The 18,869-nt window shown below is 49.6% G+C and overlaps 2 protein-coding genes and 1 long non-coding RNA gene across 4 annotated transcripts in view; all 3 read left to right on the top strand.

Annotated features, from left to right (window-relative positions):
• The window catches only part of LOC309517094, a 118,125-nt gene extending 101,148 nt beyond the window's left edge, over nucleotides 1–16,977 (top strand). The window contains exon 2 of the long non-coding RNA XR_014213144.1: nucleotides 15,888–16,977. This is a non-coding gene — a long non-coding RNA (uncharacterized lncRNA). The remainder of the gene's footprint in view (nucleotides 1–15,887) is intronic.
• KCTD10 (potassium channel tetramerization domain containing 10) lies at nucleotides 70–13,108 on the top strand. 2 transcript variants are annotated; one of them, XM_082196129.1, is made up of 7 exons: nucleotides 70–228; nucleotides 7,218–7,431; nucleotides 9,841–10,010; nucleotides 10,292–10,381; nucleotides 11,580–11,632; nucleotides 11,821–12,016; nucleotides 12,759–13,108. In XM_082196129.1, exons 1-7 carry the CDS (start codon nucleotides 226–228, stop codon nucleotides 12,975–12,977), a joined length of 945 nt encoding a protein of 314 aa, XP_082052255.1. In that variant the 5' UTR covers nucleotides 70–225; the 3' UTR covers nucleotides 12,978–13,108. The 2 variants fall into 2 exon arrangements, with proteins under 2 accessions (XP_082052255.1, XP_082052256.1); XM_082196130.1 differs by having other exon boundaries at nucleotides 10,295–10,381.
• Nucleotides 508–5,987, top strand: LOC309517091 (uncharacterized protein). Its single transcript, XM_082196151.1, has 2 exons — nucleotides 508–1,067; nucleotides 2,226–5,987. The coding sequence occupies exon 2, from the start codon at nucleotides 3,068–3,070 to the stop codon at nucleotides 3,590–3,592; it is 525 nt and encodes a 174-aa protein (XP_082052277.1). The 5' UTR covers nucleotides 508–1,067; nucleotides 2,226–3,067; the 3' UTR covers nucleotides 3,593–5,987.
• Nucleotides 16,978–18,869: the final 1,892 nt, after the last annotated feature.

Consider the following 18,869-nt stretch of genomic DNA (forward strand, 5'->3'; position numbering starts at 1 on the left):
CCTCCGTCCGGAAACTCAGGTCCTTGGGATTTGGGTTCCGCCCACCTCCTTGTGGAAAAAGCCGGAGAGGAACGCAAAGGAGCATGGGTAGAATCGGGGTGGGGCTCGGCAGAAAAGTTTTTTGGGGGTCGCCCCGCCCCTTCCTCGTGCGCGTCACCCGCTGCTTCTTCCTCGTCTTCGCCTCGGGACCTGGTTGGCTGAGGGAGGCCTCGCGAGGGGCTGTTCATGGTGAGCAAGGGGGGGACCCTTGGGGCGGGGAGGGAGCCCTTGGGGCGGGGGGGGCTCTCAGGGCCCTTTGGGGCAGAGCCCAGGGGAAGGGGGCGGCCTCTTCTTCTTCTTCTCCTCCTCCTCCTCCTCTCTGGCTTCCGAGACCCCGTGTCCTTCAGCGGGGAGAAGTTCCGAGTGGGCCCCAACCCCCCCCCGCCTCCCCCCCCCCGGTGAGCATGAGGATGAAGCCCAACATCCATAAAATCAGTTCCGATGATGGTGATGATCTGTTCTGCGTGGCCCGGAAGGGAGGCGGGGCTTAGGAAGGGATAAACTGTGCATTAAATGCCCAGCCCCCCCCTTCTCCAACCTGGTGCCCTCCACATGACAACGCCCCTCAGTTCTCATCAGCACAACTTGGGAGTTGTAATAATATTTTTTCGTACCCCGCCCACTTGACTGGGTTGTCCCAACAACTCTGGACAGCTTCCAACATATACTAAAACAGAACAGAACACTAAACATTGAAAACCTCCTATAAGCCTTCGGGAGTCTTCTTAAGTAGTCCCAAGTCATCTGGAGGGAGACAGACTGTTCCTTCAGTGCAGATCCTATGCAGGTTTACTCAGAAGTGATCCACACCTTGGATGGCCCCTGGGGGCAGGGGAGAGGATAGCAAATGGGATGCCATGAGACGGTCTTGTGGGTCACCAACGGGGAGTGCATACGTGAGGCAGGGAGTGAATTCATCAGATGAAACTGTTGGACCAAAAGAAGGACTTCTTCACTCAACACACCATTGTCCTATGGAACTCACTGCAAGAAGATGTGGGAATTGCTGTTGTTAGGGTAAAATCTGGGTGCGTGAGGGCACAGCCACCCAGCTCGTCGGACAAAGTCCGCGGGTCCTAGCGGAGAAGAAAGGAGCTCAGCCGGACACAGGAGCAAAATACGAAGATCCAAGTTTATTGCGCAACAGGTTCAAAATGGCATTGAACCCCGAGTATGGGGTGACATGGACTTTTAAAAGTTCCCTCCATAACCCAGAATACAGTGCAGGAAACGTCATGAATACATTATGGGAAGGTCATGTTTCGTGAATTACATCATGAATACATTAGAAACGTCATGAGTACATTATGGAAGGGGTGGGATTACATTCATTACCATTTCGGATGAGGGAGGGGGAATATGCGGAGGAAGAAATATACATAGATAAGCATTTATTGAGTACCGGTGGTGGCAAGACAATGGGTCAGAGATATGCATCGTCTGCCACCTAATATTGCCCAGAGGAAGGGTTTGGCGAAACGATCAGACAGGATTAGGAAGTTCCTGCGTACGTGATCCGCCGCTTCGGGGATTATGGAAGTAGGGGCAGCATTATGGAGTCCAGGGGGAACTGAGTTGAATGACACCGAGAGCAAGAAAATCGGAACTACGGCTGATTTTATATCAATTTCCAAAGATTTCTATTATTTCTAACCCCTTCCGTACCGTAGGGAGAAAGTAGAGGCAGGGTGGATACATTGTAACAGGGTTTTGACAAGCAAATACAGAATGGATACATTGTAACTGGATTTTGACAGTTTTACAAGGTTCTTGGTTTCGGATCCATTGTTCTCGCGGTGGGGGGCCGTCAGCAGCTTGTCAGGAATGAAATGAGGCGTGCAAGAGCTCCCTGAGCTAGCTCCTGCAGGACGAATGCATGGATGTGATTGGCTAAAGCGCGGCCATAGGAATAAGCGGAGAAGAGAAACACTCGGTCTACTTGTTCTAAGTATGGAGCGCAGATAGGCATAGGAAAAGATAGGGAATATATGTATATTCGAGCTTATTTCGTTCGGAAAAGGGTCTGGGAAAAGTGTGGTGCTTGTGCAACGGTGAAGGGGGTTTGAGGGTGGGTGTGCGGTGGCACCCTCGAGGTCATCGCCTCGGACAGTTAAGGAGAAGGGGGGAATAGGCACACCCCCCCTCGGTCCGTATCAGTGTTAATGGGTTGTGAGGGTTCTGGGAAGGTGAGAAGGAGGAATTGGGGGAGGCCAGGCAAAGATGGGGCATACAAGAAAGGTTTAAGAAGCAGGTGGACTGTTGAATATTTTAGTTTGTTCCATGTGGACACTTTGCATGGGGACTCTCCCTCTGTAGGGAAAGTCCACCAAACATTCTGCACTGGAGTCTTTAGAAAACCAGTCAAGACCATTCTCTCCCACCAGGTTTTTGAGAATAGGGGATCAGTTTAGGGTGCTCTATTAGAACAGTCTTTCCCATACCTTAGTGCTCTCCAGGGGCTTTGGACGACAACTCCTGCCAGTCTTAACCAGCACAACCATGGGATTTGTAGTCCCAAGATATCTGAAGAGTGCCAGTTTGACATAGAGCATGAGTGTCAAACACAAGGCCCGCGGGCCGAATCCGGCCCGCCAGACCTCGTCATGTGGCCCGTGTAGCCGCCGCCGGCCGCCAGCCTTCACCTTTTATTCTCTAGTCACTAGAGGAACCCGGGGGATCCCTTTCCAAGTCTACCATCCTAATCAAAGCCTAGGACAGTTGTGTCGGCAGCTGAAGCTGCAAAAAGAGAGACCAAAACAAAACAAAACCCTATTAGATTTGGAAGGAGCCGCAGGAGCTCCTGGCTGTGTGGGGAGCACCGCTCTTCCCCTCCCCGCAGCTTCCGGCCAAGAGACACACGCAGCCCGGCCTGCCCGCTTCCCCCTGCGAGGCGGCGCGCTGTGGGCGGGGATGGGGGGCTGGAAGGCGGGCGGTGGAGAAAGCGAAGGCGCTCCCTTCCCGCGCCGTTACTCGGCTAGCCTGACAGAAAATTTCTGAGGCGGCGGCCTTTGACCAGGGTCGGGGGGCCATGGCAGGACTTTGCCATCCCGGTGGCCTGGAGCATCTGGAGCTGGAGTGGCTGCGGGACCCGCCGGGCAGCGGTGGCGGAGTCGTCGTCTGCGCTTCTCCTTCTCCTCCTTCGTCTTGCTCACCGTCGCCGCCACTCTCGTCTTGCTCGAGGCAGGCCTGGATCCGGGACAACCCGGGCTTCGAGCCCGAGGAGGAGGCAGGCAAAGCGGCCAGGGCGGCTGGCGGGAGCATGGCGGTGGGGCCCGTGCTGCAGATGGGCGTGGTGGAGTGGGGCCGAGGAGGGGCGCCTTCGCCCTCGGAGCCCGACGCCCAGGAGGGCCCGCCGAGAGCGGGAGGCAGTGGAGGCGCAGGCGGTGCGGCGAAAAGGAGGAAGGCGGGGGGGGAGGGCGAAGGCCAGCGGCCTTGCTCCGCCGGAGGCGCCCCGACGCCGCGTTTCCCTCACGAGGAGACGGGCGAGGAGGTTGCCGAGCAGCCGCCGCCACCTCGCCTGGGCCAAAGGGATGGCGCACCGCCTGCGGGGTGAGTCGCCGCTCGGCCGGGCCCTTCCGTCGCCCTTCCCGGCTTGCATCTCTCCTGTTTCACCTTATTACTTTTATGTTACTCGCGAGTCTTCTGCTCTGAAGACAGATGCAAATAATCCGTTCAGCTCCTCTGCAATCTCCTTTCCCATCTTTAGCACACCTTTGATTCCCTTGTTGGCCAAAGGCTCTACCACAGACATGTCCAAAGTCCGTTTCGGGGGCCTAATCCGGCCCCTTCGGCAGTTTATGGGGTAAAATCCTCAAAAAACCCCTCAACAATTTCAATCCTAAAAAAACGCAACAACTTTGGTTGGCCCTCACGGCCCTTCACTTCATCAAATCTGGCCCTCCTTGAAAAAAGTTTGGGCACCACTGCCATAGAGTGTATTAGAGTGTTGATCTGCACTGCAGGGTTTTGGACTACGCGAGCCTTGCGGTCCCTTCCAATGTACAATTCTATGATTCTATCTGACTGCTCTGCTTCCGGTTTGTATTTTTAGATGGATGTGTGTTTTGTAGTACACTTGTGTTATTGTGAGCCACTTAGGGATCCTCTGAAGGGCATGAAGATATGAGGAAAGTCTTTTAAACCCCCCACCCATCCCTTCTCTTTATTTCATGTTATTATAAACTTATGAACTGATTTACTTGTGCTCCGTTAAGGATCGCAACAAGATGGAAGGTAAGACCTTTCACTTACAAACCCATCGTGTCATAAACTATCCAAGCATAATTCAACTAATGTCTCGTCTTTATATCGGCTGCGAAAAGTCTTTAAATGGTTCCAAATTATACTTGTGTTTTACCTACTCCATAAAGGGCAACTGGGTTCTCTCTGCTCTGTCTCTCTTCTCTTAATCATACCATCTCGGTAAGCTTAGACATTGCAGCAGCAGCACAACATGTATTATTAAGTCAGTCTTGTTCACTTGGAATTTACTTGAATTAGCCTTTGGGCTGCTGTTAAGCACAGTGCCTGCTCAGCTCACCCCAGAAGTGTATCAGGAATATCTAAGTCAGATTCTCCCCCAGCCACAGAAATGTTGCTATCCTTTTTCCTCTTGGCTCTTCCTTTCCTAGCTGGGTTGTTTTCAATCCTGACTTGTCAGGTTTTATCTAATGCGTCCCTGAGATAAGGTGGGAATTGGAGCTCCCCTTGACTGGTAACAAGATGCTGCATGAAACATTCAGCACTCTGTTTCAATATTAATTGACTTCCTCCCCTGCCTTCAGGCAGCCTATTAATTTAACCATGGCCTTAAAGCTCTCCCCTTTGACAAAGCTTTGGCTTTGTGATGGTGAGTGGGACTTTAATTTCCCCTCTGTGCAAAGCTTGAGGCCCTGATAAACTCATTGTTCTGAGGTGGCTGATGATCTAAGTTTATTGTTAGCTCAGAAGCCTGGCCAGGCCTGATAAAGTGAGAAAGAACCTTTCTGCCATTTGTCACTGCCCCAGGAGATTTCCAAGCCTGATAGATCTCCAATGCAGCCCCTTGATAAGGTCAGAGAAGGGCTCGTTCTAGCTAGTGACTCATGCCTGCTTTGTCCATTGCAGAGGGATAACTTTGCTGTTTTGTGGTACCTCTAAAGACCTCATGTGTTTGTTTTGATAGGCTCTCACTCACCATGGGTGGGGTGGGGTGTAGCACAGCCGTTTTCATGCTGCTTATTCTGGGCTTATTCAGACGCTTACGGGGCACCTTCGGAAAGAAACGATAAAGGGGACCACAAAATGACAATTCCACAGAAAATAAACCAGCAGTTCTCGGAACTCCACCCATTTCCAAAATGGCAGGAAAAACCTACACCCACCCACCCCAATAGACAAAGGAACCCCCTCCCCAAAATATGTGCCCCCTCCAACCAAACAACTCCCTCCCCAAGCAATTTATAAAACAGAGCGGAGGACTTGGCAAGGGCCATGGAAGGGTGCTGTTGGGGACCCCAAGCTTAGGCTCTTGTAGACCACAAGTTGGCAGCTATTAGGAAGAACTTTATCTAACACCAGGGCTGTGTCACTTGAGGTTGGAATCCTTTTGACAGTCTTAAATGCAGGAGGGTGAGAAGGCGTCTGTTTGTAGAATAACTCTCTGGCTGATGTTTAGGGAAAGGAGGGGCAGGTAGGAAGAACAAGAGAGATTGCTCCATTGTCTGTACTGCTTGCACTGTGGAAAAGCTGACCGAAGAGCTTCTTGGGACTGAAGCTGAAATTCCTTGGCTGAATTCAAAATAAGCCAAGCCCTTACTGCAGAGAAAGGCAGAGTTGTGAACTGGCTTTGGTGGGGAGGGAGTCACTCAGGAGTCAGCCACGAAGATGATAAGCACACACATAACCTGACCAGGACACTAGCTGGAGGTGAATCATCAACCTTCCCCCCCCCCCCAGCCTGAAGCAGCTCATCTGTCAAGCAGAGGCTTGACAACCATATGTCAGGAGTGCTCTGATGGTGTTTCCTGCTTGGCAGGGGGTTGGACTCGATGGCCCTTGTGGTCTCTTCCAACTCTATGATTCTATGATTCTATGATTCTATTCTATGATTCTATGATTCATCTTTTGCTTGCAATTCAGTTCTTACACACTCTCAAAAGTATTTCAAAAGGCCAATGAGAGCAACTGAGTGATGAAATTATGCAAAAATCCTGACGTTTCTCTGAGAAGTCCTGACGCTAGTTTCCTTATTGAGTTTTGCCAAGACATTTCCTGCTGCCTCGCACTGCACCCATGTGAGAGCCCCATAACTAGCAACAACACAGGGAGAGCCTGCTGGATCAGGCCAGTGGTCCCTCATTCTGTTCCCACGGTGGCTAACCAGGTGCCTATTTTAAAGCCATCTAAGTTAGTGGCTATCCCTGCCTCCTGTGCACTGCTTGAAGAAGTACCTCTGGAGTCTTCCAGCGTTCAGCATCATTGGATGCCCATGAGTTCTAATGTTCTGAGAGAGAGAAACACTTCTCGACCCACTTTCTCCATGCCAGGTATCATTCAATAAAACTATCCTGTTGCCTCCTACTCGCCTTTTCTCTCTACTACAAAGTCCCAAATGCTGCTCCCTTTCCGCCTAGGGGCATTTCTACAGCCCCTTTATCGTTTGGTCGCCCTTTTCTGAACCTTTCTTGCAACTCCCAGCCTTTTCTCTTAAGGGTGCCATACACTGTTCCCTCCCTCATTTAATCCCCATGACAGCCCTGTGAGGTAGGTTAGGCTGAGAGACTGTGGCTGGCACCCAAAGTCACCAAGTGGGGATTTGAACCCTGGTCTCCCAGGGCCTAGTCCAACGCTAACCGCTGGCCCCCATGCCTCGACTCCCCTTCCACAACTTGGCGCCACCCCGTTTGCTTCTTCACGGGGCCGCCTATGAAGCCCAGCCGGCAGGCAGGCAGGCAGGCAGGCATCTGGAGGAGGCTGTTTGTCAGTGCCAGGCTCTGCTTACGTTCTTCCCAGCCCAGGTGGCTGCTGCCTCTGTGTCCAGTGCCTGAGGCCAGAGATGGCCCCTGAGCAGCAGGAAGCTGGACCCAAAAGGCCTTGGCTCCAGTCCAGCTGGGCTCCTCTTGGTCCGACCTGTTTAGGATGCACAGGTAGCCAGAGGGGCATGAGGGTCCTCACCGAAGGCTCCTTTGCTCTTGCAGGAAGAGATGTCTGGAGAAACGGTGGTGAGCACTGCAGTGCCAGCAGCCGCAACCCGCACCATGTCCTTCAAAGGCGCCAGCCCCAGTTCCAAGTATGTGAAGCTGAACATCGGCGGGGGCCTGTACTACACCACCATGCAGACGCTGACCAAGCAGGACACCATGCTCAAGGCCATGTTCAGTGGTCGGATGGAGGTCCTCACCGACAGCGAAGGTAATGGAGGCCTCCTGGCCAGGAGGGACAGCAGGGCCAAGATGGGCAGGGGGCCGTTTGAGGCTCCCGTTAGCCTCACTCAGTCTCTTTGCATTAATAAAAATGCACTATGCAGCACATAGTTAAACTATGGAACTCCCTGCCACAGGAGGCAGTGGGTAGCCACTAACTCAGATGGCTTCAAAATAAGATTGGACAAATCCATGGAGGAAAGGCTGTTGATGGCTGCCAGGCAGGATGGCTCTTCTCTGCCTCTCTGGTCAGACGCAGCAAGGCTTCTGAATCCCAGTTCCTGGAAAGCACAGGAGGGGAGAAGAGGCCTCTTGTCCTCAGTCCTGGCTTGCGGGTTTCCCAAAAGAGGCCACTGAGATGCAGCAGGCGCCACTTACATGCTGACAACTGGGAAAAATAGAATTATAACGCTAGACTCAAACGTATCAGGCAGTTCATAGTCTGATGATGATGATGATGATAATCAAAAAATTTGCCACTTGTTCTGGGATAGACTTGTCGGAGCCCTGAAGCAAAGCTTTCCTTTTTTTTAATTCTTTTTTTAAAATTTCAATTAACCAAACAAAAACAAAGAGAACAATACACACAAAAAACACAGCAAACACTAACAAACAACATAACAATAATTGACTTGAAGCAAAGCTTTCCTAAGAGTCTCTGAAGGTTGGTCAGGGAGGAACCAAACAATGGGATAGATGAGGTCTATCATGGAAGCTGCTCTATCTAGTCCAGCCTCCTGTTCTCACAGGGAACCAGATGCCCCCAAGGGAAGCCCACAGGCAGGATCCGACCCCAGAGCCCCCTCCCCTCCGGCAGCTTCCAGCATTCAGAAGCATGGCTGCTTTGGACTGCCAGGCAAAGCCCCATCCCCATGACTAATAGCCTTGATCCTCTAGGAATTTGTTCCATCCTCTCTTAAGGCCATCCAGCCGCCCAGAGTGGCTAGGGAGACCCAGACAAATGGGTGGGGTATAAATAATAAAATTATTATTTCTTCTTCTTCTTATGCAAGTTGGTGGCCATCCCGCCTCCTGTGGGAGCGAGTAAGAGCAATACAGACTTTTACACCCTGATTTTAAGAAAACTTGCAGGTTTAATCACCGTAAGGGCAAAGTAGAGCAAGATAGCAGGGCTGGAAAGAAAGACTGTCCCTTGTTCCATTTGGAGCTGTTATGTAAAACTTGTGGCTTGGAGAACTAAGAGCATAATCAGATTTTCACTGTAAGGCCATTAATTCAAGGCACCCATCAAATCCTTTGGCCTGCATTGCCCTTATTTGTTGAAGGCAAGCGTCTGTCCTGCATAGGCTCCCCCCCCCCCCGCCACCCTCCTCAAATGCATTCTTGTCTCTCTGCCCATAAACCAAAGCCTTTGGTCTGTTTATGGCTGGCTGTGCCTTGCTGACGATTGCGCAGGAAGCTTCCCTCTGAGAAACAGCTGCTCTGGCTGTGTTCAGTCAAGGGCTAGGAGAGGGAGCTGAGGGGGGAAGAAAGAGGAGGCACCCTGTTCCATTTCACTGCTTTTTCATTTTCACTGATCGCACCCTAATAAACAGAATATGCCCGCAGCAGGAGATTTTCTAGGGAGCCCTCTTACCTCCTAGATGCCCTTAGCTGGCCCTTTTGCCCCTTTCTTTAATATTAGGGGGGGATTAGAGATATGATTCGCTAGCTTTCAGGGATTCTTTACCTGTGATTCCTGCCTTGCAGGGGGGTTGAACATAGCAAGGAGTGGAGCTCCATGGCCCTTCAGGTCCCTTCCAACTCTATGATTCTATGAATCTGTTATTTTGTTGGGTCACTTGCTCAAGGTAACCAGGAGGCCACTTGGGGGCATGTAAGCCCAGCACTGCAAATGAGCCATCCAAAATGACAACCCACAAATATTTTTACTAAACTGACGGGTGTTTATTTCTTGGCTGCTGATCATGGCACTTCAGTGAACCTGAAATGAGTGGGGAGGGGCTTCCTTTCCCGGTTTCCTGCAGCTGATTCCTATATGGTCCAGTCAAGTAGTAAACTTGTATCAGCATTCCAAAATGTTCACAGGGCACCTCCTTTTCTAAAGCTTTATAGATCTTCCATTGCCCACACCCAAAATCCTGCTTGGGACTTGAGATCAGCCCAAGAGGCTCTACTCTCTGCCCTGTCGTTACACGAGATGCTATAAGCAGGTGCAAGAGGTGACCCTTTTTGTGGCGGCCCCAGGATTGCAGACTAGCCTCCCAGTGGGAATCTGCTTGGCCACAGATGTTCCCCATCTCTGCTGCAAGGTATTTAGGCACCCCAAACCTTGGCCTGTTGGTGGTCCTCTCACTGGTAACAGGGAGACAGTGGTTTTATTCTGCTCTCCTCCTTTGCCTCTTCCGCCATTAATTTTCATCTGCTGTTGTCTCAGGCTGGATTTTGATTGACCGCTGCGGTAAACATTTTGGGACCATCTTAAACTACCTGCGTGACGGTGCTGTACCCCTTCCAGAGAGCCGGCGGGAGATAGAAGAGCTGCTGGCAGAAGCCAAATATTATTTGGTCCAAGGTCTGGTGGATGAGTGCCAGGCTGCCCTACAGGTAAGCAGGCCATGCATCAGGCACTTGAGAACCCACAGTGGCTACAAAAGCCCTTTTGTTGTTTGCCTTGGTGAAGAGAGGTGTCTTCAGTTGGCGTCAAAACTTGTGCAATGCAAATCCCATAGTGAGGGTGCCACCACAGAAAAGGCCCTGTCTTGAGTCACTGCCTGGTGTACCTCAGTTCCTGGTGGGTCTTCAGCTGGGCTAGTAGGTTCTTCCCGGTGAGCGCCTGACTTCTCTTCCACCTCTTGCTTGAGTTCTGATTGGGTCTCTCGTTTCAGCAGAACAAAGAGGTCTACGAGCCCTTCTGCAAGGTGCCCATCATCACATCCTCCAAAGAAGAGCAGAAACTTATAGCCACATCAAACAAGGTGAGCAGCTCTTTGGATGAGAAGAGCTGTGTTTTAAGCTTGGCATGTTCACAAACTACACATTCCCGCCTGGTTTTCACTTCAATACCTGTACAATTTGGCTGTGATTCCTGTATTGCTTAGGGTTGCACTAGATGACCTTTAGGTCCCTTCCACCTCTGTGATTAAGTGTTGGGCATCTCTGCCTTCCTTTAGGAACTGGGTTGGGGGTGCAGTGGAGAATTACCTGCCTCTTTACTTTTTCTTTCTCCTCACTGGTTCCCACCAGACCTTTATCTTCACCTGTATTCTGTCTTTGAAACTTAGATTGTTAAACCTGCAAGGGCAGGATCATATTACAGCACCCTGACATTTATATAGGGCCAGAATATAAACACTTCAGTAGAAACATAGCAAAGGGGTGGCTAACTGTGACCCTCTGGATGTTGGGATCCCAACTCCCATCAGCCCCAGCCTGCATGACTTTGTGATCGGGGAAGATGGGAGTTGTAGTCCAGTAATAACTGGAGGGACACAGCTCAGCCATCCCTTGACAGAAAGATGGACCTATCATAATGGGCAGGTCTGTTCATGGTTGTACATGGCCATGAATGGAACCTCTGTGTACAGAGGCAGTCTACCTGTGGATATCACATGCTGGCAACAAAGGGAAGAGGGCCTTGGTGAGAAACACAATGCCAGACTAGATGGAGCTTTGATCTGATGCTCCTGCAGGGCTCTTGATATTCTAAAGCAGCTGCATTCTGTACCAGAGCTCATGTGCAGGAGGCAGTTCCGAGTCTTAACCCTCCACCGTGGCTTTGCCCTCCCACTCTGCATCCTGCAAAGTTTATGACTGATTGATTGATTGAATTTGTACCCCACTGTTCAGCCAAAGAGACTGGCATATAGTCAAAACAAGACAGTCTCTACCTGCAAGCTTGCAATCTAAAAAAAAACAGGATACGCAAGGGAAAAGAGACAGGGAGGGAAGAGGAAAAGTAAAACCTAGGTGCCAGTTTCTAAAGAGTCATTCTTTAGAATGCACAGTTCAGGGGCATGAGGCACCAGATGGAGCTGGGCTTCCTATCTCTCCTGTCCCACCTGGAATGGCTTCCCCCAGTTGACAGCTGAAGGGAGAGTTCCCTTTTCAAGGTGAGCTCTATAACAAAAACATCAAACTGTGACATTTATCCCTACCTGTTTGCTTTCTCCACAGCCAGCGGTAAAATTGCTGTACAACAGAAGTAACAACAAGTACTCCTACACCAGGTAAAAGCTTTCACCTTCTGCACCCAGGGAAGGTTTATAAGGCCATTTTCAATGCCCCGTGGGAGCTGATGAAACAAAGTGAGGAGGCGGGGAATGGAGTTTTGACTAAAAGTAGAGTTAGGGGGCAGGGGTTTAAAAGAGGCCCCTGGAAACTGGAAGGTGCCCTCATTCCTGTCCTGTTGGCTCAGCAACTCCGATGACAACATGCTGAAGAACATTGAGCTGTTTGACAAGCTTTCGCTGCGCTTCAATGGGAGGGTCCTCTTCATCAAGGATGTCATTGGGGACGAGATTTGCTGCTGGTCTTTCTACGGACAGGGGCGCAAGATAGCGGAAGTCTGCTGCACGTCCATTGTGTACGCCACGGAAAAGAAACAGACCAAGGTGAGTCTTGTTGCTGTTGCTTCCTTGACAACACCCATCCACTCCCCAAAATGATATGTAGAAGCAAGTATTTGAGCTTGTCCCTGCAACCCTCTTATTCTCTCTCCTCTGCCCCACCCCCCACCCCCAACATTGCCGGGTTGCAAAGTTCTTCCATGCCTAGGCAAGAGGGCCGGGGGAAAGAAGCAGACCACTGACTGAGGATGGTTTCAGGGAACATGTTAGGCCACAGTTAAAACAACATCACTAGTCTATTTCTAGGCACAATACGGTGCTGGTGATAACTTATAAAGGCCTCTATGGTTGGGCTCAGGCTACCTGAAATATCATCTCTCTCTCTGTGAACACACCCAAGTGCTAAGATCCTCAGGTGAGCACCTTCTCTTGGTCCCATCTCCATCACAGGCACACTGGTGGTGACCCAGGAGTGGCTGCTCCCATATTGCAGGATTCCCTCCCAAAAGAGGCTAGATGGGCTCCTTCTTTGTCATCCTTCCACTGGCAGGCTCAGAGCTTCCTGTTCCAACGGGCCTCTGGAAATGGAGGTGCGGACGGGGCTCAGGCTGGGCAGATGTCAGGGCAAACTGTAGTTTAACTGCTGGCTCTAAACAGGGTCTGGTGTATTTTAACTGTTGGTTTTTAACTAATTTGTTTTCCTTTGTATTTTATAATGATGTTTTAAAATGTAAGTTGCTTGGGAGAAAGGAATTCCTCTTAACCTCCCTCTGCTTGGGGTGTCCAGGTTGAATTCCCAGAAGCCCGGATCTACGAGGAGACATTAAACATTCTGCTTTATGAAGCCCAAGATGGACGAGGCCCTGACAACGCACTGCTGGAAGCGACTGGAGGGGCAGCCGGCCGCTCGCACCACCTGGAGGAGGACGAGGAGCGGGAGCGCATTGAGCGGGTCCGCAGGATCCACATCAAGCGCCCGGACGACCGCACTCACCTGCACCAGTGAGAGAGAGAGAGAGAAGCCAGCCTCAGCCCACAGTCCTGTTGGGGCAAAATCTCCGCCCAGGCTCACTCCAGTGGCTGCCAGGCACCTAACTTATATTCCATGCGGTCTATAAACTGTTATTTTATAAACAAGTTAGAGTATTTTTGGAATGGAACACAGTAGTTTTATCATGAAAATCCACGAGGTGTCCAGCTTCACAGCAATCCTGTAGACTCGCTCCAGCCTCTGGGAACCAATGCCTGTCTTGGTTTATCCAGCACTTCTTGTTCCTGCTCTCGTGCCTTGAGGAATCTTCCTTCTGCAGGGGCATTTTGCAAAGGCAGCCTCCCCCCACCTGGTGCTCTCTGGGAGCTCTGGACTCACAGCTCCCATCCTAATGGAGTTGTAGTCCAAAGCCCTTCGGAAAGGGCTATGTTGCTGGGGATGGCTGTGCTAGCAAAACAAAGATGTTGCCTGCCCTCTCCATCTCACTCAAGTCCAGGGTTCAAGAAAGGCAGCTCAACTTCCACACACCTCCCACTTTCTCTTCCTGAAAGTTAAAACGGGAGAGATGAGCTGCCTCTCAATATATTGCACTGTGACAAAATCTACAGTAGAAACCTCTTTGCTTGTTTTGGCACCAGGTTGCTAATTTCCTAAGTGCAGGTGTAACTTGTCTGTGAACAGAGACAGGGGCACTTTGTATGAGGAAAAGGACACAACATACTTCTAGGATGGAAGGATAATCCTTCCGCTTCCCTCTTTCTTTTTGGACATGGGCAGAGGAGAGGTGGTCCTCTCTTGGCCGCTCTTTAGGGAAATGCAGCAGGGCCAAAGTGTTGTCTTGCCTCTTCCCAAGTTAACATTTGGTGTTTGTTTTTTTCATGCTGTGACAGTTTTTCCACAACAAAAGTCCATCAATGCCTCTTCCCATTTTAGACAGGCTTTTACAATTCTCGTTTTCCCACCCACTTCCATGCAGACAAACCCTGCTGATTTTGGGAGCGCATCTGTTTCTCCTTCCATCCGTCCCATCTTGGGTGTGTAAGTTCCTCTTGCCTGTTTTGTAGGTGGGACAGAAACAAAAATGTGAACTTGCCATGCCACTGTATTTGCTGTGCCCTGCTTGCTGCTTTTGTAACCCAAGGCATGTCTCAAAAGTGAGAGAACCTACAGCACAGGGTGGGGAGAGCAAGGGGCTGTCCTACGTATCCCTCCAGCCCCAGCCCCAAAATATCAGATGCAGCTTTTGCAAAAGCCATACCCCACCAGATTTTCTCCCAGGTCATGTAGGCTCATGTGCATATGTAAAGCCGCAGTCTCACTACTCGGGAGGTGGGAGGCAGTTTAGAGGAGCACCTTCCACATACGAGAATACATTCTGTGTGTGTTGAGGCAGGATGCACGATTATCACCCCTTTTTAATCTACCTCTGCACAATTTCTCTTTTACTTCCATTAGGAAGCAGATTAACCAGAAACCTGTAATGTTGTGTTTGGGACTGAAGTAGCAGGAAAGCCAAAGCATCAAGCTGTTTGCTGAAGCTTAGAGGAGACCTCCCTGGCCTGGCACCCTCCATCAGCCCCAGGATCACATGGCTATCCTGGTTGGGACTTATGGGAGTTGTAGTCAAACCCATTTGGAGGGTGCCAGGCCAGAGAAGGCTGAAGTATGATATTCAGCGTATTAAAAGTCTCACTTGGCTCATTCCTTTTTGTGTGTTTGGGTCTCTGTCTCATCCTCCCGCAGTTGATGCAGCCCCTCAGCTGCAACTTTCTCCCTTTGCAGGAGAAAAGAAAGGCACTGGTTGGTGGTCTTATTTATCCCATTTCATGCCTGTCACTTGTGCAGCATAAAACATTGCGGAACAAAATGGTGTGTCATGATGGTGCTCTGGATGCTCCCAACTCCACATCATCTTGGAGGATCTATTGTTAAAAACATGTTTAAGTATTATAGTAAGTGACATCACTGTAAAACTTGCTCAGTATTTTGACATCCTTAATATGTTACAGCTAAGCTTATCTAAGAGTTGTAGTTCAAGGAAGGCACTTAAGAAACTTCTCCAGCAAGAGTCGGATAACTTCCTCTCTTTATTCTTGTTGTGTACAGCCTAATGGGGGGGGGGGGCAATCCTCACATTTTTTGGAAGTGAAATTGTGTCTGCAGTTAGGGGACAGGATGGTGGGTTCCTGTGAAGCCTTTGCTTCTAGTATCCTACCTTATTCTTATGAATGTGGAAGAACTGAGCCTGCTACACAAAGATCCCCAAAGGTAACTATTATTTCCAGGATGGGGTGCTTAGAATCCCACATCAAAGGGAAGCAGTTTCCTCTTCCTGTCAGCCAACCAATTTTGTAACATCAACTCTGCGCATTAAGATCACCTTTCCTTGCCCGTCTTTTAGTTTGAAGGTTTGGAAATAAGCAAGTGAGTGCCAGTGGTTTTAGCTTCCTGGAGCCAGAGGAAGGGGTGGGGTGCAGTTGCCTTCCTCTCCCTGTTCAGTTCTCTGAGCCTTTTTAAAAAATGCTCTTCAACAGAGGGAAGTGCTCTTTGTTTCAATGTCCAGGGGCTGAGTGCATCTTTCAAGATAATCCATTTCTTTGGTGAGACTTTGTTTTCAGGAAAAGGTGGGATCAGTGAAGAAGGGAGGCTGCACATCAGCTGCCAATGAATTCTGCACTGTTCAGTATCATAACAAGGAATAAGATACTTCTCCTTGGTACAAACAAGACACCTGTGGCCATGGAAGGTTTAGGTGGTTAAACCTAGCTGTAGTATTTGCTGCCCCAGGTTCCCTGTAGGCCAGAGGTGGTCCCTTCTCCTCGATTGTTCCCATGTGGGGGCACAGTGAGAGGTGCTTTTTTCATTCTCCCACCTGCAACCAGGAAGCATCCTGCCAATCCTGCAGACTTGTTTCTTTTAAAGTAGAAGCCTGACAGTCTTGCTACTTTTACTGCTTTCAGAATGCGATCTTGGGGGAGGGCTGCAGCTCAGTTGCAGAGCACAAGGCCCCAGGGACAGTCCCTGCAGTATCTCCAGGTATCGCTGGGAATGTCCACGTCTGGGACCCTGGAGAGCTGCCACCAGTCAGTGTAGACATATGAAGGTGGGCTGATGGCCTGACTCGGCTCAAGGCAGATTCCTATAACCGTGGCCAGCAGGGTGTTAACTTCCAGACACAAACTATAGAGCATGAGCTAGAGGTGCAAGGAAAAAGCAGCCCAGCTGCCCCCAAGTCATGTGCAGCGGTAAAGGCCCTGCTTCCACACCATCCACCCTTCCTAAGATATAAATGGAAGGTGAAGGGGCAGCAGAATGGGTGGCTGTACCTTACGTGAAACACTTCCGCTGTCTGAGCAATGGATTTTGTGTCCTGAAATGAAGCCTTGCTGTGGTTGACGAGTGTGGCGAAGGGGCATTCAAGTGCACATCTGTGTGGGGAAGCAGTCTCCTGCAGCGAGGTTAGAGGCCATGACTGACAGCGGTGGAGGAAGCCGCTCGGGCACCTGGGGCGGTGTGCCCAGGAGTGGGGTGAGCCGTCCATAGGGGCAGGGTGCACCACAGGGCCTCCGGAGTCTACCTGCCCCCTCCCTCTCTGCTGCCCTACAACTTGGGGGGGGGCAGCGGGCAGACCATTAGGACAGCGCAGAGCCTGCACGCACCCAAGCCACCGTGTCTCTCCCAGGCCCTGCGGTGAGTGCTGCCCAGCATTTTGTCACCCCCCTCAGTAGTGACACCCCGGGGGCGCTCCACACCCACTGCGCCCCCCTCCCCCCCGGCTGCGTGAACAATTTGCCAGCTGCATCCAGTGACAAACACTTTTAAGAGCAGCAGTGGAGCCTTCCTCTGTGAGCAGCAGCAGCAGAAATTCTCCCCCACAGCTTCAGTTCCACAGCCTTCATTCCAATGCTACAAGGTAATATTTGCAGAGCAAAGTTTCTATATTTAAGTCTGTATGTATGTATTTTATGCAGGTCTGAAAATATGCAAAATAAATAGGTGTTTTGCCAGTTTTCAACTTGTTGGCTGTTCCTTTGTTTCTCTTGCAGGCAGCTAACAAATGTAGCCCAATACTTTTTGCAGGAAGGTGGATCAAAAATGGTTTGGGCTGCTGGGCCAAAGTTTGCCAGACGTGCCAGGAGGTGGGGAGATCTCCCTCCCATGCAAGAAGCAAGCAAGCACACACTTGAGAGACGACTCAAAGGCAGTTACACAAGCAGGCCCTAATTCTTTGGCAGATAGCACCAGAAGACCGTTCCAATTCAGGGCAGCTCCACACCTGCTGGTTCAATCCATCGGAATCTGTGTAGCATTGGGAGAGCTTTGTGGCTGGGAGATGCAAGACTCCGTTCAGCAGCTGAACTTGCAACATCCACACACTGAAGTCTCCATTTGGTAACTGCAGTCACTAGGGCAGTGGTTTTCAAAATTTTTGAGCCCATGTCTCCTGTGACCAAGCCCTGGGGGATACAAGGGAATCCCCAATTGTGGCAGCGGCTGGCTGCTGGCGGGGAAGGTGTGCTTCGCCTTTGCCAATCAGAGCAACCAGCCTGTCATTGCTGAACCCCTGAGGATCTTCTGTTTATTTATTTTTTAAAATAATATTTATTACTTTTAAACCTTACAAAAAGGAGAAAAGAAAAGAAAAAAGAAAAAAACAAAAGAAAATACAATACAATAAACAATACACAACAACATTAACACATTAAACAAAACAAAAACCGTTCAAAAAACACACATCATACCATCTCAATATCCTCCCTTTCATTCCCTTGTTTCATTGACCTCCTCTCACCTCCCTTTTTGTATTCCATTTCTATTAATTGTTTCAGCAAATCCTTTCCATCTTTCTCTATTTTCTGTCATATGATTATCTTAACATATTTTAACCTTATTTTCCATTAATACTATAATACTTACTTATGCTTAATTCCTTAAAACATTTCTACTAAAGCCGTATAATTCCCTTCCAACATTTTTCTAACACTCATTAATTTTACATTATTTCCATATATAGATTTTAAACTTTTTCCAATATTCTTCCACCGTCTCTTCTCCCTGGTCTCAGATTCTGCCAGTCATTTCCGTCAATTCCATATAGTCCATCAACCTGGTGATCTTCTGTCCGAGGCTCTTAACTCTTTTCCAGGTCCCTTCTGCAAATCTTCTTCATGTTTATACATGCACTTTACTTTGTCTTCTCCTGATCTTGTTCTTATTTTCCTTCCTTTGATGCTGAAAAGTAGATCTCGGGGAAATTCCCACCTAGCAATGTTTTTATTCCTTCTCGACAAGTCAGCCAAATCTCCATAGTTAAAACTAAAATTCAAAAGATATTTCCAGTCATATTTCAAAGTTCCTCCAAGTCTAGTGGTCCCCACAACTCCAGTCTCCTCCTCACCCAAGTCCATGTCCCAAAGGTCAATAAGTCCCTGCATGAAGGGATCTATCCAACTTTCCTTCTCCAGTCCAAGCGGGGCTCCAATCCTCAAAGTCTGACTCTCTCTAAATTCAGTCATAAAAGGCATCAACTTATAGTCATCAAATTGCATCTGTGAGGCTGGGGCTCTCTCCCTCTCCACTTGTGCTACTTTAGGTTCCACAACAACAACAACTTTCTCCCCCGCCTTCTCCTCAATTTGCCATGTCAAAGAAGATCCCTGTATCGATTCCTGAATAGTTTTCTGTATTAATATTCACTTTTTGTCCCAAATTAGTCACTTTTTGTTCCAAGTTATCAATTTTTATAATCATCACATCCGTCTTCTTATGGAGCTGTTCCAGTGAGTCATTAATCTTACATAATGCAACCACTAAGGCTTCTTCTGTCAACATTCTTAACGGTCCAAGGTCAATCCCCGATTCTCACTGTCTTATCTTGCAGCTGGAAATTCCCCCAGCTCAGCTCAT

Source organism: Podarcis vaucheri (genome assembly GCF_965113315.1).
Source record: "Podarcis vaucheri genome assembly, chromosome: 13".
Lineage (NCBI taxonomy): Eukaryota > Metazoa > Chordata > Lepidosauria > Squamata > Lacertidae > Podarcis > Podarcis vaucheri.

What these genes read in the sequence shown, in the direction of transcription:
- LOC309517091 (XM_082196151.1), top strand. Translation starts at nt 3,068, where the DNA reads ATGGCAGGACTTTGCCATCCCGGTGGCCTGGAGCATCTGGAGCTGGAG.
- KCTD10 (XM_082196129.1), top strand. An exon ending in AGTGCCAGGCTGCCCTACAG is followed by an intron (nt 10,011 to 10,291) that starts GTAAGCAGGCCA and finishes CTCTCGTTTCAG; the next exon opens with CAGAACAAAGAGGTCTACGA. An exon ending in CGGAAAAGAAACAGACCAAG is followed by an intron (nt 12,017 to 12,758) that starts GTGAGTCTTGTT and finishes TGGGGTGTCCAG; the next exon opens with GTTGAATTCCCAGAAGCCCG.